This window comes from Lissotriton vulgaris, chromosome 1_1 (genome assembly GCF_964263255.1).
Source record: "Lissotriton vulgaris chromosome 1_1, aLisVul1.2, whole genome shotgun sequence".
In the NCBI taxonomy this organism is placed as follows: domain Eukaryota; kingdom Metazoa; phylum Chordata; class Amphibia; order Caudata; family Salamandridae; genus Lissotriton; species Lissotriton vulgaris.
Window position 1 is genome coordinate 972,089,510 of NC_141685.1, and position 27,713 is coordinate 972,117,222.

At 47.5% G+C, this 27,713-nt stretch overlaps 1 protein-coding gene across 1 annotated transcript in view; it reads right to left on the bottom strand.

The window, feature by feature from the left end:
• The window catches only part of LOC147748316 (pre-B-cell leukemia transcription factor 1-like), a 380,397-nt gene that overhangs the window by 64,468 nt on the left and 288,216 nt on the right, over positions 1-27,713 (bottom strand). The window contains exon 7 of the mRNA XM_086960153.1: positions 15,646-15,758. Coding sequence (XP_086816279.1) covers positions 15,646-15,758 — 113 coding nt within the window. The remainder of the gene's footprint in view (positions 1-15,645; positions 15,759-27,713) is intronic.

A 27,713-nucleotide genomic window follows, 5' to 3' on the forward strand; every position in this document is an offset into this window, starting at 1 on the left:
CGTCAAACTCCTTCTTTCGTTGAAGGACTCACTGGACTCTATACTTCCTATACGCTGTATTAAGTCTAAGCGAAATTCAAAAACTGCACCCTGGTACTCCCCTGAACTCCGGGAGTTGAAACGACAGTGCAAAAAACTAGAAAGGAAGTGGCGATTAGACTACTCCCAGTCAAGTAAATACATCTACCGGGAAGCAATAAGGTCCTATAAAAATGAGATCAAAACCCCACAATCATCTTTTTACACAGAAAAAATCAGTGCAGCCTCATCCAAGCAAAAAGAAATCTATCAGAATGTAAAAAGCCTCACTAAGCTCCCTCAAACCCCCACCCCCCCCGACCATAACTTAAAAATTCGCTGTAACGATCTGGCAGAATTCTTTTTCCAAAAAATTAAAAAGATTTACATCTCATTTCCCCTCACTGATAGTGATTCTGACTGCACCCCCTTGTCTCTATCAAATCCTGGGTGACACCCCTCTAACACTCAAGTACCCTGTTCTCTGCCGCCTATAGTATCCTCCCCATCACCCTGGACCTGCTCAATGCCTCTCTTTCCACAGGCACTGTTCCACCTCCTTAGAAATGAGCAATGGTCAGGGCGCTTCTAAAAAAAATAAAAATCTAGACCCCAACAACTCCAGTAACTATCGCCCCATCTCCCTGCTCCCCTGGATGAGTAAAATCGTGGAGAAGCATGTCAACAAGGTCTTGACTGAGTTTCTCGAGATCAACCATCTACTCGAACCCTCTCAGACGGGCTTCCGTCCCCTGCACGGGACCGAAACCGCCCTAGTTGCAGTGACGTAAGAAGCCAGGGGGATCTTGGATCGGTGGCAGTCATCCTCCTCGATCTAAGCGCCGCCTTTGACACGGTGAACAACAGAATTCTATTGCATCGACTCCTCAGTTTGGGAGTCTCAGGGACTGCAATCGTCAGGCTCAAATCTTTTCTGGACGACCGGTCCTTTCAAGTCTTTGAGGGCGATACCATCTCCTCCAGCAAACCCCTGCGCTGTGGGGTGCCGCAGGGCTTCTCTTTGAGCCCGACGCTATTTAATGTTTACATGAGTCCACTAGCTGAGATAGTCCGTCCATTCGGGATAAAGATCATCACATACGCCGACGACACTCAGCTAGTGGTATCCCTCAACCATCTAGATACTCACAAAGCACAGGTCAACCGGAGGGACTGTCTAGAAGAAGTCAACAACTGGATGACCTCCTCCTGCCTCAAATGGAATGGAGACAAGACAGAGCTAATGCTCCTCGGTAGCTCCCCGGCCCCTTCGATACACTCACTCTGGCCCGCCTGCCTTGGCCCTCCCCCTACACACAAGGACACTAAAAAGAGCCTCGGCGTCTGGCTGGATAAATCACTCCGCTTTAACTGTGAAGCAGCTAAACTATCAGCCACCTGCTTCGGGCTTATCAGGCTTCTCCGGAAGATCCTCCCTCTCCTGCCTTTTGGGGCAAGACAGACCGTAGTTCAAGGCCTAATCCAGTCCCAATAATAACAAAACAGTGAGGGAAGGCCTAAGGGAGTTTAAAGACCACGCACAGACACGTTCCCTTAATAGTAATAGAAGTCACAAAAGTGTCAATGGGTCTAGAATGAGAGTATGTGTAGCACATTAAGCTTATGCTGTCAGTAACGTCCTACTTAATAAGAAAAAAGAAGAGTGTCCTGTGACCTATCAGGATATCCATCAGTCACCACACGGAACCGCCCATCATCATTTGGGATTCCTGTTAACCATCTACTCGGACCACTACCGGTAAATGTGGAGGGTCAGATCTCATAACCCCCAGGGAACCTGGTAGTGACCAGTGAGGTTTAGATATCAGTGATATCAGTTAAAAGATAAAGAGGTGACTGATTTGCAGTGCTTGTGAAAAAGAGAAGTGAGTGCTCACCCAATTTTATTTTCACTAGCACTCACTTCTCTTTTTCACAAGTAGGACGTTACAGACCGCATGAGTTTAAAGTGTTACACATAGACTCATTCTAATCCAGTCCCGCCTTGATTTTACCTCTACCTAGGAGCCCCCCAAAACACCTTACAAAAGCTCCAGATAATACAAAACTTTGCTGCCCAAACTCTGCTTCAGCTCCCCCGCCGTTTTTCAGCCAAGCCCAGTCTGAGAAACCTCCATTGGCTTCCTGTCAGGGAGAGAATTGATTTTAAGACCCTCTATCTCCCACCAAGCTTTTTGGAAAACAGGTGCCGTCATTAACCACTCCTTGATCACCCCCTACCACCCCACCAAACAGCTCCGCTCGGCACACTCCTTCCTCGCTACAGTCCCTAGGATCAAGAGATCAAGATACGGGGGCTGGTCATTTTCCTACAACGCGGCCAAATTGTGGAACTCTCACCCGCTCTGTCTGAGATCCGAGCCCAAACTTCTCCTATTCCGCAAACACCTAAAAACCTTCCTTTTTAAGAAATCTCAATAAAACCTTCTGTTAGCAGCTTTATCCGAAAGCACCACCCATTTTAGCGCTAGGACGCCTCAGGGCAGCTACCGCGCTTTGCAAATTTTCATTTCAGGATGTTATCCATTTAGGGCTCGAGCCGTCTTTTCTTCCTCTCCATTTCGGCGGCCTGTTCGGCGGCGAACGATCCGGCTGCGCTCTTCGTCGTAAATTTCGATGTTGCGATGGACTTTGGGTCTTTAGTAGGCTCCGAAGCCATCTTCGGGCCAACTCTTTCGAAGTCGAACGTTCCTTTTCGGGGACGTGCTTCGACGACCGTGGCTTTTCGCCAGTGTTCGCCGCCTGGGAATCCTCTTCGAAGGATCCGCTGGGTAGTTTTTCCTTGGGCGCAGCTGTGACCGTCGAGATTTTCCGCGCCAGTGCTCCCTTCGAGGACTTAGACTCTGTTCTTCGAGAGTCTGCTTGTCGAGGCTCTGTCGGGGCTTTAGGGGTCATCGACCCTCCTACCTCTTTGGAAGTCTTCTTATCGGTCTCTACAACCGTGTAGCTGTCGTCTTCTCCGGCGACGTTATCCTCCTCGTCGCTCGAGAACCCCATGTCCCGAAGGGACGGCTGTTGACTTTTGCCCTGCATGTTGTAGTTGGCCGGTCTCTGTCGCTCTCTAACCCGGAGAGTCTTCGGTGTGACGGCGGAGCAGGCGTTGCAGTCCTTGCTCTCGTGGTCGACCGGTAGGCAGAGGTTGCAAACCAAGTGTTGATCCTTCTGCACGTATTTGTGGTGGCAGTTACGGCAGAATTTAAAAGGTGTGTTGTCCATGTCGCACGTTCAGGGGGCCCCCCTGTGCGCATCCTCCGTTGGACTTCGAAGTTCTTCGAAGTTCTCCTTTCCCTTCGTCGTCCTGGCTCGAAGTTGTTATCCCTTGTCGTCTTTTCCTTGCAAAGCGGCTTCTCAGTGTCTTATGTCCCTCCAAAACTCTGGAGCCCCTCGTGGAACGATCCAGAACCAACGGCGGAAAAAAAGAATCTGAAGATGGCGCCCAAGGTTGGGAGCTTCCGCAGGAAGCGTGCCGACGTCACGAGAAAGACATCAAAAGGTGGGATGTCGACGCCCACCTGGGCTACAAAAAAAAGAAAAAAAACAAGGAAAAGACTACGATTCCGGACCCAACCACTAGACCGCGGAATAATGCACAACATAGTGAATCCAGAAAGATTCTCACTGAAAAACTTCAAACCCTTCTAACATCAAGGGAATGAAGGGATCTCTCCGCAGGAGAAGAAGGGTGCTGAAAAACGTAGGAAGAGAAATAGTTTGATTCACATGGAAATCCGAAATTACTTTGGGAAGAAATTTCGGATGTGTCCTCATGCCCACTTTAGATGAATGGAAAACCCCGCATGGTTCTTTGCAACACAGTGCTTGGATTTTGCCTCCCTGCGGGCAGAAGTGATTGCCACCAGGAAAGCGGTCTTTCAAGACAGATGCTGAAGATTAGCCTTATGAATGGGTTCACAGGGCTCTTGCATCAACCGAGAAAGAACTACATTAAGCTCCCAAGGAGGTGAAGGACTTCCGATTGGAGGAAACACTTTTGTAAACCTTCCAAGAAATCTCTAAAGACAGGGATTTAAAAAAAAGGAAGTTTGTGAAGGGCATTTTCTGTAAGCAGTCAGAGCTGCTAGGTGAACCTTCATGGAAGCAAATTGAAGGACAGATTGTGCGATATGAAGCAAATATGGAAGCATGACATATTCCTGATAAGAAGTAGGATCTTCATTCTTCGATGAACACCAGATACAGAATCTCTTCCACGTATACAAATACGCAGAGCATTTGGATGGCCTTTTAGCTTCTTTAAGGATGTCAATGCTGTCCTGAGGTTAGTTCAAGTGTCCATACTGAACTAACTCAGGAGCCATGCCGCCAAATTCAAGGATGAGAGGTTGGGGTGCACCATCTGTCTCCGAATTTCATTACTAGGTCTGATTTGCATGGCAGCGTCAGATGTGGAAGGAGAGACCGGTAAAGGTGGTCTGTGAACCACCACTGACGTGGCCACTCCGGGGCTATGAGGATCATCTTGGCCTGTGACTGTGCGAGTTTGAGGAGGACTGCTGGGATCAGGGGATCGGAAGAAAGGCGTAGAGAAATCTGCCTGACCAGTTGATCCATAGGGCATTCTCCAGAGTTCCCGGTTGGTAGACCCTCGAGGCAAAGTTTTGGCATTTGTTGTTTTTTTCGGTGGCGAATAAAACTAGCTCCAGAATACCCCATCTTTTGAATATATCTTGCACCACGTCGTCATGTAAGACCCATTCGTGATTTTCTTGAAGAAGTCTGCTTAGAGCGTCAGCCCGAGCATTTTGAACACCTTGGAGGTGAGTCGCTGTTCTGGTGAGATTCCTGGCAAAGAGCCACTTCAAGACGGTCTGGGCTTCGAGATAACGGTCTGGATCTCGAGCTCCCCTGCTTTTTGAGGTAGAACATTGGTGTTGTATTGTCCGTCTGGACAAGTAGGGAGCTGGCACGGAATGATGGCTGAAATGGCCAAATGAACTGCTCGTAGCTCTAGTAGATTGATGTGGTAAGTGTATTCCTTTATGGACCATTTGCCCTGAACCTGATCTGTATATACCCCAGCCTAGAAGAGAAGCATCCGTTACTATGGTTTGCGTCAGTATTTCCTTGTGGAAGGGAATACCTCGTAGTAGATTGTTGGGAGAACACCACCATCTGATGGACTGGAGGGTATGTTGCGACAGTTGAATCCGGTCCTCCCTAACCCCTATTCTCTGGTCCCATTGGTACTCCAGACATTCCTTCAGAGGTCTCATGTGGAGACGTGCTTTCAGAGTGAGGACGATACAAGATGCCATGGATCCCAGAAGAGAGGAGACTTTCCTCACAGTTGGAAAGGATGTGGTCATGAGAGCCTGAGTCTTCTGAAGGATCGAGAAGTGTCGCTCCTCCGAAGGATACACGTTTGCTGTGCAAGTATCTACGGTTGCTCCTAAATATTGAAGGCACTGTACACGGGTCAAGATAGGCTTAGTTTGATTGATGTGAAGACCCAAACGAAGAAAGTCTGAGGTCCAATTGAAGTGTAATTGAGGCTCCTCACATGTGGATGCCTTGATCAGGCAGTCGTCTAGGTAGGGGTAGACAAACACTCTGTGCTTCCTCAGATGGGCAGCAATTACCGTCATACACTTGGAGAATGTCCTGGGCGCTGACTTCAGACCAAATGGGAGTACACAGTATTGATAGTGGTTGTTCCCCACTGTGAGCCTCTAGAACTTGCGATGCTTCCTTATAATAGGGATGTGGAAGTATGCGTCTGTTGGAAGGACTGTTGTGTCAGCCTTGGTACCTTTGAAACCTCTGAGAAGAATACCTATGCTGAAAAGTGCAGAAAGATTTACGCTTGTCTGTGGGTTTTTCAAGACCCACAGCCTTCAGTGTCTCTATCTCAGCCTTCATACGTGCCCATCTACTCATCCGCCTGAGAGCCAAACAGAGTTGTTCCTGAAAAAAGGGTAGATTCATGATACGCTGTTGAGCTTCAGAGGAGTTAAGCAAAGCCATGAATGTCTTCCAAGTGCCACCCCATGGTAAAACCATGTGCAGACAGAAGGGATGTGTCTGCCGCTGCACTAATAACTTGGTTGGACACCATAAGTCCTTCCTTGAGGATTTCATTAAAATCCTCCATTTTGTCCCTTGGTAGGGGTTCTGCAAACTGCTGAAGAGATTTCCCATAAGTGCCCGGTCATACCTGCCCAGCAAGGCTGTGGCACTAGCAGCCTTCAAAGAGGTCGCTGCTGTGTTGCATACCTTCCTTCCCACCGAATGTATCTTACGGCTCTCCTTATCAGGTGGAACTGTGGATGTTGGAGCCGTAGTATGTTTGTTAGTTAGCTGCCAATACAATGAAGTAATCTGAAGTGGGGTCCGCCGGGAGAAAAGTGAGATCATGCTCTGGAGGACGATACTTTTTCTGTAGTCTGGAAGGAGCTGATTTAATGGAAGATGGAGTGAGAAATAATTCCATTGCCGGTTCCAATAAGCCTGGAACCACAGGAAGCAAGGGACAAGAGGCTTGTCTGTTGTAGAGTCTAAAAAATTACAGAGGCCGATGGAATCAGAGTGGACATCAGTATGTTCAGTTTGGAAGCACCTTGCACCAAAACCTCTTGGAAAGTATTCATGTCATCTATAGGAGAAACTCTGAGGAGGAGAATCAGATAATGTCGGGGAATATCTCCCAGTACTCGTCAAGGACGTGTCCCTGGTGTGTCAAGAGCGAGATCTCTCCTCATGATGTCGGCGATGAGATAGAGTGGAGGAGCGTTTATGGCTGCGAGACTGATCCCTCAAATGAGACCTAGACCTTGGTCTACGAGGTGTCGGCGGCAGAGGCTTCGTAGTCCGAGGAGGTGGAGGAGATGGCGGTGGAAGTGGAGGAGACAGTTCCTCTGGAGGATGAGAAGACGACTGAGCTGGTGAACTAGTTGGAGAATATGTTCTTGAATATTCCGAATACTAAGAATAGATTAACCTCTTCTTTTTACGAGCCACCTGAAGTGAGGAAGCAGCTAGATTCACCAAAAGATCCAGCTTTCCTCCTCGACGTCAATCTACTTGTCAACAGTGATCTTCGACATCGTCTTGACCGAGAACTTCCTCTCTACGTCGACTGGCTCAACATCGACCGAGTCGATGGTCGACTGTGTCATCTAGGTGTTAAATGCCTGTGACTCTTTGACGGCGAGCGTCAGTGACTCTTCGGCAACGATGGGGAGTCGACGTCGATCGGAGATGGTGAGTCGACGTTGTCCTGGACAGCGACCTCCACGGTGTAGGGGCTCTTGACGGCGAACGAGAGTCTCGCCCTTGGTTCCGCAACCTCCTTTGCGGATCTCCTCAATGTGTAACGTCAACAACGTTTCGACCCAGAGCCCCGAGTCTACGGAGAACAGGTCGATGAAATAACCTACTCTTGGCGACGTAGTCTTCGACGTTGACCGGGACCGGCATCGTTTTTCGGCCCATCTTCTCGTGGGGAGCCCGCCAGAGGCTGAAGACAGAGTTTTGGTAGAGGACTGATCCTCGCCTTGCCCTGAAGTCCCACCTGTTGACTTGGCCTGCTGTTTTCTTCTTTCTTCCAAACCTTGAAGCCGAATCTTCTCCCTGTCACGCAAGGGGTACCTGGAAAAGGTTTTTCGAATGGAACATGCATCAGGAACGTGAGAATCAGGCAGGCAAATGATACACACTCTGTGAGATCAAATGTGGCCTTCTTTCTTCCAGTCTGGACACTAATTAAAAAGGGATGGCATTTTTGACTCAAAACTGTGGAATTCCTGTCAGAAAAGGACAGCAAAAGGAGAAGAAAGACCCAAGACGTTGAGTAAAACTGTAAATGATCAAATTTTGAAGTGATTGGTCTCTCAGACAGGATCGCATTATACGCAGACGATGTCCTTTTCTTTTTAACGGCATTGGATAGGTCGGGCCGCGGATCCTTGAGATTATGCAGATATTCGGGGAGGCGTCCGGGCTGTACATGAACCCTCGTAAGTCTACGCTCTGGGTGCTGGGGGCTCGGGCTGGAGAGCGTACGTGGGTGTCTACGCTACAGGCGGCGACTGGGGGCCTTAAATATCTGGGCGTTTTACTCTCAGATGTGCCGGCGGTGTCCTGGGAGCGGAATGTGGTGCCGGTCTGGGAGCGTGTGCAGGCGGATATCAGGACATGGGCTCGAATGCAACTGACGAACTATGGCAAGTCGGCAATATTCAAAATGGTCGCACTCCCCCATCTGTTGTACCAATTGCAGAACCACCTGTACCCGATAACGCCCAGATGGTTCCGGCTGATAAACTCTACTCTGGGGCAGTTTCTTTGGGGGGGGGGGGGGGGGGGGGGGGGGGGGAGCGAGGTGCGGGTTGCACTGAGAACGTGCTTTCTTTCCACTCACTGTAGTGGTCTGGCGACCTCAGATATCCTTTCATATTATCAGGCCTCGCATCGGTTAGTCCTCAACGAGTGGTGGTATGGAGACAGGGGCACCAGGCCTATGCTGTGGAGCGATACTTGATGAGGCAGTCCACTCTCCACTCAATATTTTATTCAGTTGGGATGCGTGGTGCATTGCCTCCAGCTACTAAAGTAGTCTTTCAAATTTGGCGGCAATCTTTGAAGCGTATGGGGTGGTGGAACACACTTACGGAGAAAACCCCACTATGGCACAATGGGCGCCTGCCTGGCTTGGTGGCCCTTCAGGGCTTTCGGGGTTGGGACGCCATTGGCATTTCCACCCTGGGCGATGTTTTGTACTATGGCTCCTCCAAATCGTTTCACGATCTGCAAGCGGAGTTTGGCATGCCCCGGTCGCAATTCTTCAGGTACCTCCAGCTCAGACACGCGCTAACTCCTAGCCTGGAGGACCTTGACTCCATACCGGAGTTTAGTCCGCTGGAAGCAAAAGTGTTCATGGGCGACCTAGAGACCAAAAAGATCTTGCGCATATATCAGACCCTAGTCACCCACAGTGCATCTCAACTGGAGAAACCACGGGGGCATGGGAAGGGGATGTGTGGGTCTTGGAGGAAGTAGACTGGAGGGAGGCACTAGCCGCACCTCGGGGAGCAGCCATAGCAATGCACATTTTTCTCATCCAATTCAAATATCTTCACCGAGTTTATTTTACTAGGGTGCGACTGTGGCGGGCGGGACTGGTTGCCTCCCCGGAGTGCCTCCGGTGCGGTGGGACAGAGGGTACATTTTTGCATACTGTCTGGCAGTGGCTGTCGCTGGACCGCTTCTGGAGAGGGATATTCGCCTGCCTATTGGAGGTCCTGGGGTGGTCGCTTCCACGTACGCCGCGGTTGGCCCTGTTGCATGTGATGGAGGGGACCGGGGGCAATATTTATAATCAGCATTTGTTATTGTTGGGCCTCACATTGGCGAAACGTGATATCGCCCAGAAGTGGAAGGATGAGCGGGAGCCCTCTGTTGCTGCCTGGAAGGCTGGATTAGAGTTCTGCATGGGGTTGGAGCAGCCGATCTTTGTGGCTCGGGGGTGCTCGCGTAGGCACTTCAAAATTTGGAAGCGGTGGGCTGACTATAGGGGTTTGTGGCTGGAGCCCCCGGCTGAAACAGAGTATATTTCGGTGGAAAGAGGGTAGGGGCGGGGTGGTTGGGCCTGGCGCAAGGGGGGGTTGGGGGGGGGGGTACGGTAGTCTGGGATGTGTATGTGTTTGGGTGGGTAGGTCTCTGTGGTGGTTGCACAACTCTGTGGGGGGAGGAGGGGAACAGTTGGGGAGCGTGGGGTTTTAATTGTACATTATATTCTGTGCTGCTGGTTTTCTTTAAAAGTCAATGGGCTGACGTGTTTATGTAATGTGAGACTGCAGTGGACTCTGGTGTACAGAGGCATGCATCTATTGTGCACAATGACAAATAAAGTTTGTTTTTAAAAAAAAATTGAAGTGATTTTTGATGAAAACACCAAAATTGGTAGAGCTCAATGCACCAGGGTCCTGTTAACAGGAGCCGGAAAAAAGAACTAAAGTTACTGCCACTGGCTGTGCATCACGGGATACTAGTGGTCTCTGGAGACTCTTAAAGTCACAGCTTCCATTTTCAGTCATATAATGGCATCCTATTGGGCTTCTCTATCAAACCCTTTCATCTCATGAAAAAACGAGTTTTGTGTAGGGGAGTTTTCTCTGTGTATTAAACTACAAAATGTTGCAAAATTTAAAAATTTGCTGGCTATCTTTTTTCACTTCAAGATGAAGTAATGGCCAGTGTAGCATTATTGTCTTTTTATCTCTTAAGTGTCTTTGCAGGCCTTCCTGAAGAAAGGCAAAAAATATCTACTTAGGAAGATATAAGTAAGGAAGTGCTCCGGGGTCTCCGCACGTGGGTGGGACTATTAAAGTGCCTATGACTATACACGGAAATCCCCTACAAGAGAAAATAATGTGTACAGGTAGCACCTATGAAGGAGATACACTGCGCATGGCCCGGGTGGGACTTTGGCTCGTACGTAGATCCAAGAACTAGGCCACTGTCTGAAGGTGAACTGTGCCTAACTGCAGTGAGACCGCCTTGAGAAGCCAGCCGAAGGGTAAGGGGACACAAGTAACCAAAACCTTTGAAGATTAACTGTGACAGCCCCCACCCCTAAGGTAGGGATGAAGGGCAGCACTGATAAAGTGTTGCGGCCCCACTGTGAACAGCGGATAGGTTTTGCAGGACAGGTATATGAAAACAGGTGTCCTGAAAGTCTAGAGACAGCATCCAGTCCACTGAATATAGAGGAGAGGAGCCAGAGGAAACATTTTGAATTTGTATTGCTTCAGTAGCACACTCAATGGTAGAATGTCTAGCATTGGCCTGATACTTCGCTCTTCTTTGGGATGAGGAGTGAAAATAGCACCTTTGTCTTTCTGTGAGTCCTGCACCTGTCCGAAGGCACCTTTGAAAAGCTGAAAATGGACTTCTTGCACCAAGATAGCAGTGTAATCCAAATCCAAAAGGCTCCGATGTACGGGCAATAAAAGGTTGGACGAAATGAAAGGTGGGGCATAGCCTCTTTGATCAACTTGTAAAACCCATTGTTTGACATGCTTGATTTCCAGCGGCTGATTGAGAGCATGAGAGGGCAAATCAAAGTGGCTTAGAGACTACTGCAGAAGAGGAGGAATAATTGGGGAATTACAATCCTTGCAAGAGTGAACACCTCAGCCAGTACCACACACACTGCCTGAAAAGGCAGAGTATGATGCTGCACTAGCAGGAATGATTGATGCTGCAGGTAAGTCAGGCCTCTGGAAAAGTCCTTAAATTTTCAATACTGACGGTGTAATTGTATGGCGGAGGACAATAACCTCAAGAATCAAGCTGTGATGCGACCATCATTGAATTATTTGAGCATGGAGCTGCCTTCTATACTAACAGCCTAGAGTAGTGGTTCTTAACCTGTGGTCTGGGGGACTGCTTAGAAAATTAAAATAAAATGAACATTAAAAAGTGTATATAAATAAAGAAGCAAATGTATAATTGAAAATGTAAAACCGTTATGTAAATGTGAAGGAATTAGAAATTGGAGGCTAAAGTTAAATTAGTATCGTCAGATTGATTTGTGGAACAGTGCAAGTGCATCAAACAGAATATAGTATGGATGATGAGTGGACTCAATAGAAATAAAAAAAAGCTCCATCTATTTTATGTGTGTTGTTTTGCAGTTCAAAGCATAGAAAATGCTTAGGCTGGCGCCCCCAGCTTCCGGTAATGAATGAGTGGTGAACTCAAGATTTCAATAATGATTCATTGGGGTCCCCGGGTTCCAGTAATGATTACGCGGGAGGGTGTCCACAGAAGTCAAAAGGTTAACACCCACTGGCCTAGAGCCATCAAAGGGCAGTAGTAGTGTACTGGTGCAACTAGCACATGCTATGCAGTCGAAGGGTTCCAGATCTGCCTGAAGCACAAATTCTACTAGGCCGTCACGGACTTGGATTGTTTGTATCAGTGAGTTCCTGAAGTTATCCAAAACAGCATGCAAGATCTTACTGGCCATGTCCAGTAAGGTATGGGTATACCTGCCTAAAAGGCACGGGTATACCTGCCTAAAAGACAACACATTGAAAGAACATGGAGCCAGGCGAACTGAAGTAAACATTTTCTTGACAAAGGCATCAATATGTTTCGAGACTCTGTCTAGGGCTGTGAAGGGGGAAGGGATCAAAGGAAAAGCATTAGGATGGACTATACTTGTGGACATCTGCACCACAAGGAGATCAGGCATTGGGTTTCAAGTCAAAAGTTCTCGGTATCCGGGGCTGTTATGTGCTGTCTGGCCACAGGTGGGCTGACCAGTAGATCTGAGCCAAGCTTAGACCAAGTGGCCATGGAAGTGGCCCGTAAGGGCCTATCGAAACAGAGGTTCAAATGAAGTTGGACCTGGCTAAAGAATTTCAGTGAATAAATTGGCCTGGGCAATTGAAAATCCTGCTTTTCTGCTGCCCTTTACATTACTACAGAGAAAGAGGCACTTTCTTTGGCTAATGGACCAGGTGTCCAGTCTAGCTCTATCTCTGGTCAGGTAACTAGCCCACCGGCATTTAAAAAAAAATCAAAGTACAACTCTTAGTCATTGTAAGGAGGGAGCAGATGTAACGCCTACTCAACTCATTAATGTTGTCAGGGACATTAAGAATACTCTGGGCGGCGGGGGAGGAGCTACGCTAGCAAACAAGATGGCTGCTTAGGCTCCGCCGACCTCCGTATCCTGCCAGATGATCCTGTCAATAATCCTGTTTTTACGCCCGACCTCCGTGTAGATAAACCGATCCACGCTCCGATGGTGCAATCCCGAAAACGTAAGCGGCTTGCTTGACGAAGTTGTGGCGAGTTGAAGTTTGCGGCCTAGTCCAGCAGGAGAGCCGGGCTCTCTAGTTTTGACCCAGCCGGATTGCAGTTGAACAACATCGGACTTGAGAATCAAGCAGGGGTCCAGTCTACCGCAGTGGAGGTCTTTTTTGCCCGATTTTGATGGCGGTCATTCTGATTGACTAGCACCGAGGGAGGAGTGACGTGGCACGACAGTGGCTGTGGGTGGAGGTCCCTGTCCCGCGGACCCAGTGTGCCACCGCCGGTGCTCGGAGTCTTCGCTCGTGGCAGCGGAATGCAGATTGCTGCTGCAAAAACCAACCAGTCACCCTACGATGCTGTCCGTTCCGCTCCTGTCTGTTCCCCCGGAGGTGAATATGATCGGTACTGAGCGAGGAGAAATGGACCGGACGGAGCATGAGCCGTCGCTGAAGACAGCATTGGCAGCTATCGGGGCATTTCCTTTACATATGGATGCCCTGATTCACAAAATGATTACGGGCCTATCTGAGAAGGAGTGTGTGGAACCGGACCCTGGTCTACTGCAGATACTGCTGCCGGCTACGATTTACACAAGACCGTTTTGGTTCTGGACAAGGACCCCGTGCAACAAGAGGTGCAGAATCCCTCGGTCGGTACATTGGAGAATCCTGAACCCGGTGTTTCGAACGTATTACTACGCCTACCATCATTGCTGACTTTGGGAGAATCGATTGGCGTTCCCTTCCTGGAGACTCATGTGGGTGATTGTTCTTGGACTTCTGTTTCATCCTTTCCCTCTTTGGTGACTGTACGGTCGTGGAGAAAACAACATTGGGACTATCCGTCCATGAGGGAGCGTTTCTGTGCTGATGGAGTTCTTGAGGAATTACTGACTTTGATTTGTTTTGGACTGAATTTTTTCGGACTCTTTCTGCACTTTGATTCTCCTGTAGAAGTAGTGGTTTTATCGGGAGGGGATCGCATGATGGTTCGGAAGGGCCAAGGCTGAGATCGATTGACCAGGGTTGGTACTATGGCCTTCATAAATGTGGGATTCGTAACTGTTGGTCTAACGGGAGGCTGGGTGGCATATCATGGCTCCCCCCTAATTTACTTTTCTGTGATCTTTGATGAACTTGTATATTCATCATAGGGGGTGCCTGTCTCTGGCAGGGGAGGGGGGGGGGGGGAGGTGGGGGGGGGGGGGAAGGAGACCGAGAGCCCATACGGAAATGCCCTCCCCCATGTTTTCTCTTTTCTATCTTTAGAACTTAGTTAGTTTGGGCGACAGGCACACTGCTACACTGCTAGTTGGGGTTAGGCGATAGCCATATGCAAGGGTGGGGGGGATGGGTTTATTGTTTTATTTTTGTTCTCGTTCTTATGGTTTTCTTTTCTTCAATCTTCTCTTTAGTCTTTCCCTTATTAGTAATATTGGCGAAATATCCTGATTGTTTAAATTCCAGTGTCTGGTTGCCATGTTTTTTCTACTATTCTGATTTTATGGGTGGGCGGGCTCTGAGGGCCTGCGCTTAAATTGTTTATTGATTGTAATGCTACGAATCCTGCTTCGTACCTGCTAGCGCAGGCGTCTCAGCGATTCTTCTGTTGCTTCACGTCTATCCTGTCATTGTACCTGTCCGCCCTATTATTATGTATGAATGTATGGCACCGGATATATCTATTCCCTTTTTCTTGTTTTAAAATAATAAAAAGGTGTATAAAAAAAAAGAATGCTCTGGGCCACATCTGAGTGGGAGCCACAGAGCGCCTCTCACTACCCAAGCTATTTCATTGCCCGACCTAGGCTTGGTGCAGGTTGACACTTGTTCAGAGTCAGTCCAGAACTTACAACTGGATGGTGCAGACCCTCAAGCCACAGTGGAAATCTTTACTGGCTTGGGTTTGAACCCAGGAACAGCAAAAGTACAAGTGTGAATCCCTGCAGCTCAGTGGGACAAGAAGGGGTGCCAGAGGATACTAAAACATCTGAAAAATTGAAGTCAGTCCTCCTTGCAGGCCAGTATTTGCTACAGGATCATAGATAGCCCAGGAAATGTGTGGTGACCAGGGACCAAAAGTGAGACTGGATTAGTGTCAGAAGATGCTGGATCCTTCAAGTGACTCCCAGGCAAATTCTTGCCATATATGCAGGATGGGCGACAAGTTTCGCTTGGATTTCTTGCACTTGTGGCACATTTTAAACTCCAACTTACTAGAAGAATTCAGGTGAGAATGGATTTCATGAGGGACAGACCTCAGGACCAAGAATGGCCCCATGACTTGGACCTTTTATGCATGGAAATGTACAGCTTCGACCCCCACTACCTGAGTGGCTTCAGATGCATTAGGTCATCGTAAAACGGACAAAGTTCAGAGCAGTTCAAAGTGTCAATCAAAATGTCTAAGTAGTGCCGTCTCAAAGTTAAAGAGCACGAGTTGGCCAAGTTCATAAGGGCAATTATTAGAAGGGAGATTTTTTCCACAGTCTTATATGTTGACACAGAGTAAAAGTCAAGACAGATTAGTAATATGGCTATTGGGCAACAAACTTTCAAAAATCTCTGGAACTATAAAAATTCCTAAACATACCAGATCCCTCATGCAGTATTGTTCAGAAACTGAACGTTTTCTTCTGCACTTACCCACAATTCTGAAACACTTTCTGAAAACCTGCAAATTAATAACTGGTCAAATGACCAGCGCTAATAAAATATTTAAAAACAACCATCAACGACTTAAACAGAGCAAGCCCTTCTATTGCCATTTTAGGTTGAAACACTGCTGCTTTTAACGTGCAATTCATTCATCTGCACCTACCTGAGGTGGTATGTTGGCTCCAAGCTGAGAACTTTGATAGGTGTCCCCGTTCAGGGCCTGCAGGTTCAAGTAGGATTCACCGGAGTGCGAGACCTTGAAAGAACCGGAGGAACCTAAGTAAAATGAAGCAGAATGGAAAAACATAAGCTGCCAATGCAAAGGTGCACACCTCAATTTAAATTATTCAATCAAAAACCTTTTGCCAATCATCAGATAAGGGCAGTGGAGAGAACACTGGATGGTTTACAATTATCTGTAACTGCTGAATAATAATACGCCTTAAAAAGCATTATATTCACAGTGACAACTGCATGTCACAATACAAAGGTTGTTTCTGTTCAATCAAACCACAAGCACATCATTCATTTTATAAAAGTTTCAGTTAAGTATCAGGAAGCACTGCTACCCAGGCACTTACCACCAAAAAATTCATTTCACCCTGGCAGTACTAGCGAACTGAGGAGACCGGCAACTGATATCCTTTTAAAACGGATCACCAATCTTAAACTACACCCAAGGAGGCATTGGGAGTCATTCAAGCTGTTAGCACCACGCAGTATCCAAGAGTTGTGTGGTCAGACTCAAATCAGCACTAGACAAATTACTGGAAAGTTTACTTATTAGTTTAATGACTGGAAAGTGACAATCAGGACTTGAAACACCTCAAAGCCAAAACACTACAAGTACATCTAAAAGAATTGTTCGCCACCAATCTCGGATCGAATCAGAAGGTAAAGCAAATGGCTGTTGTTACAACAATGAATATGCCCCACTCATTTATTTTTTATATTTTCGACAAACTGCCAGAACAAACGTAGCAGGCGTTCCCTATTCCAAGAGCTCCAACTGTCGACCATTCACATTCCGTCGACAGCGAAAAACCTAGGACATATTGCAGACAAGTTGACATTCTAGGAAATGAGATGATCTTTCACAAGATTACTTGCACATCTAATTTCCCGCCAACAACATGCTTACACTGTCCTCAATTATTCATGCTGCTTATAATCTTTCTGACAGCATGTATTATAGTTTAAGCATTTACCGCCAAGTGTTGGAGAGGAGCCAATTTTATGCAGATTACCTCTTCCACGGAAAACAAATGTTGAAAAAGTACATATACGGTACATTCAAGTAAGATTCGCACTTTTAGTCCCCCTCCCCCCCACTACCCGTCCTCCCCATGCACATCTGGTCGGGGATTGCCTGTTCCCTAGGGCTAGGTTAAAGCAGAAAGCACATCCAAAAGAATGAAAACGTTACTTATCTGTAGTCGAATGTGTGCAGCTTGCCGTATCGTAGATCGCAAACTGGGCACCATCCTGCCATCTAGTGGAGGTTTTGGAATATTACTACTCGTTTATTTTTTTTTAAAAAATTGTTTCGAAAAGGGCTTGTGATCCAAAACCCAACAAGCATTGGCACAGCCAATAGGTCTCGCCTTTGGAGCTCAATAAGTGTTTAGCCGGCTTAATAAGTGTTTAGCCAAAGCTATTGACTTTGCCAATGTCTTCAAGCTGTGCTGTAGAGAAGTGTGGCTGATGTGCAGCATGCTGAAAAGTTATAAAAAGTTATAATAAAAAAGTCAGAAGCATTTTTGTTAGTGTTGTAATCTTCCTCCTCTTCCCCTCTCCCTCTTTGGTACTTTCCCTCCCCGCTCCTTCCTTCCCTTGGAACCAGGGGCGTAACACAAGCCCCCGCGGTCCAGGGGGGCCCGGCCGGGCCCCTCCTCACTTATTACAATACATCTTAGTGTGACCGTGACGCACGGTAGGCTCTAAAATGGTGCGCAGTGCGGGCCCCGGCCGGGGCCCCTGAGAGTATTTGAAATGGTGCGGGGCCCCGACCGGGGCCCCTGGGAGTCTAAAAAATGGTGCAGGGGCCCCGAGAGCAAGTACCAAATGGGGGGGGGGGGGGGGGGGGGGGGGCCCGTTACAGATTTAGTGAGGCACTTTTACTGGTGTGAACAGACAGTTATTACACTGAGCCGTGGCAAACGCTATAACGTCACAACCGGGGCCCAGTCAGATTAACACTGGCGACCTGGGAGTGACGTCACGTCCTGTCCTGTTGCCTAAAGCAAGGGATTTTGATTTGGAAGGGACTAAGCATTGAGGGGCTATTTATTGGTCAACAGGCGCCGGCGCCACAATCATGGCGCTTACAGAAGAGCCTTCTGCACGTCGGGGGCATCAAATTCGTTGATTGCCGAGCATCAGGTCACGGAGTCAGTGCCTGCATTTGCAGCGGCCGTCCACGGTCCAGGACAGACTTCTGTCACTGGACTGCAGACTCACTCAGGTCTGTGTCATTGTTGTATATTTAATAATACTTTTTCACAGTGTGAGCCTCGGCCTATAAACTCACTGCTCACCTCAGGATGTGGTGGCACCCCGGCGAGCAGGGCTCGTTGACAGACTCAGTCACTATATTGATTAATGTTAGCAGTCGAGATCCGCAGTGGCAAATCTCAGCTGGTAGTTTGTGAACAATATTGTTTTCACCAGACCCTGTGTTTTTTCAATATGCGACGAACTTCTGTTTTTTTCTGGTGATTAAATGATGTAACCTAGGGGCATTTTACGAGAAGGCTATTTCAGTTGCAGAAAATGTTGGGACACATGTTTGCCTTCATTATAACATCATGAATTTGCCATCCGGGACACATTGAGGAGTTGCTCGTTGTTGGACAGGCCACATGAAGGGCTTGCTCCCTCCCCGCATGACAGGGCCCGAGCCCCGGCCCACCAGGTATTACCCACAGAAGCAATCCGCACCCCGTCTCATACGGGACTCCTGCCCCCGGACATCTCTGTATCATGGGGCCGAACCACTACCGGCTCCCTCGCCCGGCACGGCCGCCATCTTGGACACTGCACCACGAGGCCGCGTGGCCTCAGCTTGACCCTAACCCTGGGCCTGGCCAGGCCCCGACATCCCGGCACCACCATCCACCCAGGAGGTGAACGGACCACTTGGCAGGTTGATGGGAGAAAGAAGTGTCGATGGCTCTCCCCCGCCAGGTGCCGATCGCCCCCAGCTCCCCCGGGCGCTGGCTCCACCCCCCTGCTGGGTGTCTGGACTCCCTCATCCCGGACCTCCCGACCGCCAAGTGCGAGGGTCCGGACATCAAAGGGCGCCAGACCTATAACTGGGGCAGCTCCAGAACAGGAAGGCAGTTGTATCCTGGAGTCGAGAGACGCCGTGAAGAACTCATCCTTGACGGACTACTGGCGCTGCCGTAGCCCTGCCTTGAGAACTATCGTCTTGCCTGCTGGCGCTGCCGCAACCTTCTGAATCCTTCATCCTCGTCGTGACCAGCTGGCGCTGCCGCGGACCGTTGTAACTACCATCTTCACCGGGACCTGCTGGCGCCGCCGCGAACCGCCGCTACATACGATCATCTCGGGACCTGCCGGCGCTGCCGCGGCCCGTCCATCTAGAACGCCGAGCTCGAGGATTGTGAGCTGTCCATCATATCATCACCTCTGCCGGATTGGTAACAAGACCGTCCCGCTACCCCCTTCCCATCCGAGAGACTAGAATCGAGGGGACCCCTGAGTCCAGACCTCCTTGTACCATTCTACCGTACTTTAAGTTTGCTTATAAAGAACGTAAACCTTATCTTTGTGTGGTGTCCGTCTGTGGGGGGGAAGTTACTCGTCTGTACGATCGCTGGAGACGGCTCTCCCCGGAGACCTCTCCCCTTGTCCTCGGCCGACCCTCCCGGTCCGTCTAACACTCGTACTGCAAGGTTTTCCATTTGCATGGTATTGACTGGTTTCACTGGTTAACCACTGAAGCTAGTTTTTTGTCTTGCATATTAATCTAAAATTCACAGACAAGCACAAAAATACTATTTATTGCTTTTATTTACTTGCGAAGAAGTGTCTTTTTTTTGGCAGTAGAAAGTCACTTACACTCTCACTGAAAGCACCAAAATGTCACACATAAGCAGTCTGAAAGCTTGCCCCCTATGCTGGTTATAAGAATTAAACACTCACTGCAGTGTTTGGTTTATTGTCTGTTCAGTCGGGTGCTACTTGCTACAGACTAGTAAGTGGTATTAGTACCTTCTCAAATTCTTATTTAATTTACATTTACTTTAGCGCATCATGATCATGAGCCAAAGTAAACTGGGCACCAGGTTTTCATCGCTTTGCGCAGTTTTAAGATATTCTTAGTACTTCTCGTTGCTCAAATGGGTGTCATTTCTGATATTTATGCTTCCCTCACCTTCATCTTCATTGCTTGATTTTGCTCGCGAGAAAGTGTCACTCATAGTTGTTGAATGTCACTCATAATTACACTGAAATTATGAAAATGTCACACAAAAGCAATCTGAAACCTTAGCAGCTACGTTTCTTCATTAATTAAATGGCCCGGCCTGGCCTCTTAATTAATCATTGGTGCGCAGAACAGGCCTGGGCCTCGGCCGGCAGGGCCTCTGGGCTCTTCATTAACTAAATGTTGAGTGCGTGGCGCACAGTTGTCTTTGCGTCTGCGCAGTCTTCAGGGTGAGGCATAGAGGGTGGGGCTGGTGATCAATGTCAAGTGCATGGCAATTAAAAGTGTGCATGACCTAACCACTGAGCGAGGTGAGGCATCATAGGACCCAGGCCAGCCAGAGACTAGTGAGAATTTGGAAGGACCGTTTCTAGCATAATTTATTACTAGCCCCTGCTTGGCTAGCCTTGCCTTCTACTGCTGTCCGCTCACGCCTGCCTGCTCTGAAGCTGCAGGCCAGGCCTCAGGTAAGTCTGTCCGAAGCAGGAGTGGTGGTGGTGCGTGGGTGGTGATGGCGAGGAGTCTCAGTGGTGAGCCCTTGCTGTGGTGGTTGTCAATGGGCAAAGTGGCTACAGGATCATGTCTACATGGAGGAACCGCTTTCCACCATCGGTGTTGTCTACTTCGATGCACCCCATAACTGAGTTTTCAAATAGGCAAGATAATGCATTGGATTAATTGATCTAATGAAGAGAAAGGCCTGTAACCCCTCAATTCTCAAGTTTTAATGCCTGCTAGCGGACCCTTTTGTGGATTAAAGTTCGCCAAAATCAGCTAGTAATAAAGTATTTCATTTGGAGTGTTACTAAAAACTACACACACAGTTGTGACGTACCACAATCTGTTGTTGATTAGGTATCAAATTTTCCTGTCTCATACCACAGAAATGCTAATACTTATAGCTTGCATCCCCTACACACCCAAATTGCAGCTTTCAATTTTATAAGGCCAGATGTACACTGCCTAGCCCTACTTTGCAAAAATACCCTATTCCATCATTAAGGCAAGAGATGACCAGTCTACTGCCAGCATCAACAAAAACATAAAAAGTGTAGCGACAAGGTAGCAATAACAGAGCAGCCAGTTCACATGACTTAAAGAAGGGATAAGCTGCATACATATGTTTGCGGAGGCTGGGTAAAGTCAGATAAGAGCGTGTCCCTTACATGGGTGCGCCACGGTGTCGCTGGAAATTTACTGTATGGGTCTGGCCTATTCCACTAATGTCAGTTTCCTGGGTTCCTCAACTAAACAATGCCCTACTGCAGTCATGGGCTTCTGCATAGCAATGTACAAAATGGCTTTCAAGTACTACGCTAAGTGTACTCCCGGACACATGCTTACCAACAAAGCAAACTGAGTTTCACATGAATGTAGTACAGTGTTAGCAAGACTTGGCAAAGCCAATAGGTTCTTCTAGACAAGATCTATTGGTCTGGTCATCTGTTTTTTATAGACATGGTACACAGCAGCCAGAGCTGCTATGCAACATGAATAAAAAACCACTATGACACACCCAACATTGACTGCATACGTGCTTTTTTCCTTTAAGCCATGTTGCACAGTAGCCCACACTAATGTGCAATATGTGAAAAAACAGCACAGGGGTGTGGGGGTAAACAACACATGAGGGCAGAGGGTGGGGACACCAGACAGTGCCATGCACTCTTACAGTGGTCAAAAGTGAAAAAGTACCTGGAGCTGCACGCAACCAGTGGAAGGACACGGGCCGCAAACGGGAAGCTGTGCTAGGTGCTTGCTCCATGGCAGGGGCAAAAGCCCTGGGAAGAATGCAAGAGGAGGTGAACAGTCAGCAGGTAGCAAGGAAACTAGAGTGACATGGAAACCAACCAATGTTAAGTAATGGGTGGGCTCTAAGCCAGTTTTTTAAAATTAGTTTTATAGCAATACCTTTCACTGACACAAAACATAAAATTCAACTGTTCAGTTATAAGCCAACTCCAGTGCACGTTGAGTACATATTAGAGGATTACAGTAACAATGGTACTTTCAACTAATTTCTTAACAGGATTTCTCTCACTTTGAATAATCTAGTTCCTTTCACGTCCAAAGAAAAATGCTCAAGTGCAGTTTTTCTGACACTGAACAATAAATTATACTTTTAATGACTATTAGTTAGGTCACTGCGATTTTACTTCTGCATACGAATTTTAACTAGGTTGGCATTCTAATATGTTTAAGGATTATTTTAATCTATGGATCATACACTAAATACAGAAGAAAAAACTAAATTGGTGTGAGAACACTTGTTCCTTTGATGTATATCAGCGTAGAGAGTGGGCCACAAACTGCAAGGACAAATTAAAAAAGAGGCACAATGTGACAGCAGTTCATGCTGCATTGTAATTACTTGAACCAGCAAATCAGTTTTGTTTTGCTAGACACTGCAACAACTAAGTGTATTAGATAATAAGTCTGAACACTTCTGCATGAGCTGAGGTTTTGCTCTAGGATGCTGCTCGAGGCATTAATGGGCAAAAACCTTTGAGATAAAAGATTAACAGAATGTGTGAAACCGACCTTTAGTAAAATTGAGATGCAAGTACCATACTTCAAGGATTGAGTTTAGCCTCTGCACCATATTTCCCGTTACAACTGTCATTTGAACTTGGGAAGCCCGTAAGAAAAATAAATTCTATCCTGATGAAGTGCTGTAGAAAATATTATCAGTAATTAAGTCCTTTATATCTGATTTTCAATATGAGTTCCCTTTAACCCTTTCGCTGCGGCGGGAATTCCGCCTAAGCGCTAAGGGGGCGGGGGGGGGGGGGGGGGGGGGGGGGGGGGGTCGAGCAGCGCTCGCATGCTCGTGACGGAGCCGCTCCGTCACGAGCCGCGGTTGAGCTGTGCTCGTGACGGAGCGGTTCCGTCACGAACGCGCCCGCTCAATAGAACGCGCCGCGCAGGCGCGAAATTTGCGCCGCGCAGGCGCGCCGAGCGGGCCATGACGGAACCGCTCCGTCATGAGCACAGCTCAACCGAGGCTCATGATGGAGCGGCTCCGTCATGAGCACAGAAGGGGTTAAACATTCAGCACTACTATTGGGCTATTTGAACGATTTATTGCATTGCACCCCTCCAGTCTCTAGCGAACGTTTACAAGTGTTAACAAATTAAATCGGTCTCAGCAATGTAAGAGCTGTGATTCAGCATTGCATATCCAGATGGTAAGTGATCCCCAGGAAGATGTAGCACACACGCGCCCACAGCTGATGCGCAGTTTCTCCTTTCTGGAGCCATGGGCATACATGAACAAGACATCCCAAATTAAATTTATCATTCGAAAGAGCAAAACACAATATGAAAGACGTCGATTCTCTTTAACGAGTGCTCCCAAAATAACCTAATAAAATCATGATACTTATTTTGTTCACCTCTCAAGAACAGAGGGTAGCACCTGCCTTAGTGCAATTCATACTTGTGATTTGCATGTTACACACATGCCTACTGCAGGAACTCAACCCACTGAGCTATCCGATTGGCCAGAAGTATCACGGCCAGCAATCAAAATGCCCAGATTAAAATTCAGGAATCCTTTTTAAATCCATTCCCTCTTTCTACTAAGTGGTGTTTTGTGGGTCACTGTGTGTCTATCTTGTTTGACATAAACATGGTGTAGCCTGACCATACCTCCCTTTCAGTCAGTGAATTGGATTTACAATGACATTTCAAGGCCACTGCAAAAAAAGTGCTAGACCAGCTTATTATGCCACTGTACTGTTATCACTGGGTCACCTGCTAGATCCTGGCAGGGCCTTTGGCCGTTCTGAGGTTGATAACATTAATCCTGTTAGTTTGTATAGCAGTAAAAAATGTTTGCAGTACTTCGATAGGTCAGCCTTAAAGTGATAGTATTGTATTCTTTTTTACCTCGGTTAATTGTTGGAGGTTTCAAATCAAAATATATTAGATTTCTGGGTGGTAGGGCAAAGTGGTAGGTGGTGGGCCGAGCCGATGGGGGGTGGGGGCCCTCTCCATGTGCTTTGCAGGGGGGGGGGCCTCAGGTTTTGTTACGCCACTGCTTGGAACGTTCCTTCAGAGTTCGCTTTAGAATGTTGGCTAGCCTGACAGTTACGGAGAGTGAATGACTGGCGACGAATTGTCACAGGGGGCCAGCCCCGTCATCTCCCCTTTCAGTACTCTGTCCATCCTGTACACCTATATGCTGATCCTGCAGTTCTGCATTGCTTGTTCCTGAGAAGTACCTCTCGGAGTATTTGTGAGGAAGTCCATTTTAAGAAGAATATTAAACGAAAATATATTAGGTATCCTCACTCGCTACCCAATTATCGAAATCAGGATCTCAGGTGAAGTGAACTAAAGTTCGACTGATTTCTTGGGCATTTCATTTCCTGCCCACTGTAATGTGTGTTAGAGGATTTACTGGATAGCCTCTGAGGTTCCGGCATTCAAGCTGTTTTGGGTGACAGCATCCCCTTGTGTCAGATAGTCTCCTCAGCGTCTATGGTGAATTTTCGGTGAAAAATATGCGTCTTTTAAGTCCAATTTGACTAGCCAATCTCCATGGAGAAGAAGGTCTCTGAGCAGATGGATGCCCTCCATCTTGAAATGACGGTAGACGAGGTACTTGTTTACCTCTCGAAGGTTTATTACTGGGCGCCAACCCTTGTCTTTCTTTTTGACTAGGAAAAGGGTACTCACAAAATTCTTTTGAGACCAAGGGACCTCTATTATTGCGCCCTTCTTTAACATAGAGGAAACCTCTTCTTTGACGATTTCTAGATGCTCTAGAGAAAGGGTCATGGGATTGGGAGTGGTAGATTGGAAAGGAATCTCTGTGAAATCTATTTTGAAGCCCTGAACTGTTTTTAGAACCCATGGATCTTGGGTCAGGGATTCCCAAACATGAAGGAAATATTTTAGTCTGCCGCCGACTTTTGGAGGGGAAGAAGAAGGGGGTGCACTTACTTGAGGTGGTGTTGTTGGGAGCACCACGAGCGGGGAAGCCTCTTCCGCGTGAGCCTCTTCCTCTTTGTGGGAAGTACTGTCTGGAGTTGGAGGGGTAGAAGCCTCTACCTCTACCGGACGAACCTCTTCCTCTTCCGTAGGTGAAGGGCCGGAAATTACCACGGCCGGAAGAACGGCCTCTTCCACCGGCCTGGCCAAAAACACGCTTCATGTTGTTTTGGGCTTTGTCTAAGGCTGTAAAGGTTGCCACGTACTTGCCGAGGGTTTTTATCATATCTTGTCCAAAGAGGAGGCCATTAGGTTTAGTTGTTGGCTCCTTCTCTGCAAGGTCCCCGAGTTTGGGGTTAATTCTGATGAGGACAGATTTTCTCCTTTCAATATTGAGGGAGGAGTTGGCATTGCCCAGTAGTACGATGGCTCTCTGGCTCCAGCCTTTAATTAGGTTAATGTCTAGGGGTGTGTGGGAGATATGTGATTCCTCAGCGAGGTCTAGTATTCTGGTAAGGGGACCCAGGAGGTCAAGGAGGTCGTCTTGACATGTTTTAAGGGCTCTTTCTAGGCCTTTTCTTGGGTCCTTACCTAGTTTGAATAGGAATTTGATTAAGTCGGGGTCTAGATTGGGAGTTTGGCAGACTTTCCCCTCAATAAATGGACGGGGGCACTCAGATCTCATGGTGTTACGAGATTCTCTTTGAAGGGAGTTTCTCAGCCATTTGGTGACGAACTTGGCTACGTGGTCATGTGGGTACCACTTTTTGCTGTTAGGGTGGGAGATGTTTTCGGGGGAGAACATCTCCTCGCCGAGAGGGTCAAGAATTGCGTCAGAGGAGTGCGTCTCTGACAGAGTGTTAAGGTCCCATTCATCAGTATCTTGCTCGTCAAGGTCCAAGACGAATTCGTCATCAGGGTCCAGGAAGAGTTCATCTTCCTCTGAGCTGGAGTTGAGGGGAGCACTGAGATTTGTTGCGTTGTCAGTGGCGTTCGGGACAACATTACCTTTTGGGGCGCTTAGGCCTCCCGTGCCTTTTGAGGTGCTTGGACCTCCCATGCCATTTGAGGTGCTTGGACCTCCCATGCCTTTTGAGGTGCTTGGACCTCCCATTTCAAATGAGGTAGCGCGACCTCCGTCAGTGCTTAAAGAGTGTTTGCTTTTTTTAGTAGCTTTAGGGTGTTCAGCTTCTAAATCAGAAGTTTCTTCATCAGGTAAGAGGGACCTTTTATTGGACATAAATTCACGGAAAGTATTTAACATACATGTCCTCATTTCCCTTTGAAGGAAGGATTTAAAGTTATCATTGTTGTGATTTGGGGAGCTTGCCATAGCATCATCTGATTCTAGATCAGACATGGCAGGTAAGTAAAGTAATAAAGTTATTAGGTAAAATAGGTAGTATTATGGGTTTGAGAGTTAGGTAATAAATTAGCTCTTTTTTTTAAATGTAAATTAAGAATCTTAGGTAATTCCAAGTAAGGTAGGGTAAATCCAGTTAAGAATTCCAGCTAATTTGGGTTGTTTTTAAATTAATTAAATAAATATTGTTTGTAAAGGTTGAGCCAGGAAGGGTAAAGAGATTAGGCATAAAACGTAAACCTAAACCTATTAAAACGGGGATATACACGTCGAAGATGCCACCTAAGCGCTTGAAATGGGAAAACAGCTGATCGTAGCCCAATCGGTAAAATAACCGAAGGGCTCGAGCAGCTGATGCCTGGTGGGAGAGGAATGATAGTTGGGAGGCACACCCGTTGCCAAGGTTTTCGCCTGCCTTGCTGTGTGACTTGTTCCCAACTTTTTACTCGATCGCTGCCATGCCCCACGATCCTCCCCCCCTTTCACCCCCTTGACTTCCAATTTATGGTCGTCACACCTTTTCCACAGTTCGATTGTTTTCTACCCCGCGATCCCCTGAGCGGACCCCTCCTTTCCCCTTCGTTTCCTCGCTTACCGGCGCTGGCTTGATTAGGGGCACTCCGCCGATACACTCGCGCCGTTTTCGACAATAAACGCGACCTCAGCCTCGCGCTAGCAACAAACGCGTCCCCTAACGCGAGGCTGAGGAATGAACCTTGGCAACGGCGGCGCAACGCGGTGTGCCTCCCAACTATCATTCCTCTCCCACCAGGCATCAGCTGCTCGAGCCCTTCGGTTATTTTACCGATTGGGCTACGATCAGCTGTTTTCCCATTTCAAGCGCTTAGGTGGCATCTTCGACGTGTATATCCCCGTTTTAATAGGTTTAGGTTTACGTTTTATGCCTAATCTCTTTACCCTTCCTGGCTCAACCTTTACAAACAATATTTATTTAATTAATTTAAAAACAACCCAAATTAGCTGGAATTCTTAACTGGATTTACCCTACCTTACTTGGAATTACCTAAGATTCTTAATTTACATAAAAAAAAAAGAGCTAATTTATTACCTAACTCTCAAACCCATAATACTACCTATTTTACCTAATAACTTTATTACTTTACTTACCTGCCATGTCTGATCTAGAATCAGATGATGCTATGGCAAGCTCCCCAAATCACAACAATGATAACTTTAAATCCTTCCTTCAAAGGGAAATGAGGACATGTATGTTAAATACTTTCCGTGAATTTATGTCCAATAAAAGGTCCCTCTTACCTGATGAAGAAACTTCTGATTTAGAAGCTGAACACCCTAAAGCTACTAAAAAAAGCAAACACTCTTTAAGCACTGACGGAGGTCGCGCTACCTCATTTGAAATGGGAGGTCCAAGCACCTCAAAAGGCATGGGAGGTCCAAGCACCTCAAAAGGCATGGGAGGTCCAAGCACCTCAAAAGGCACGGGAGGCCTAAGCGCCCC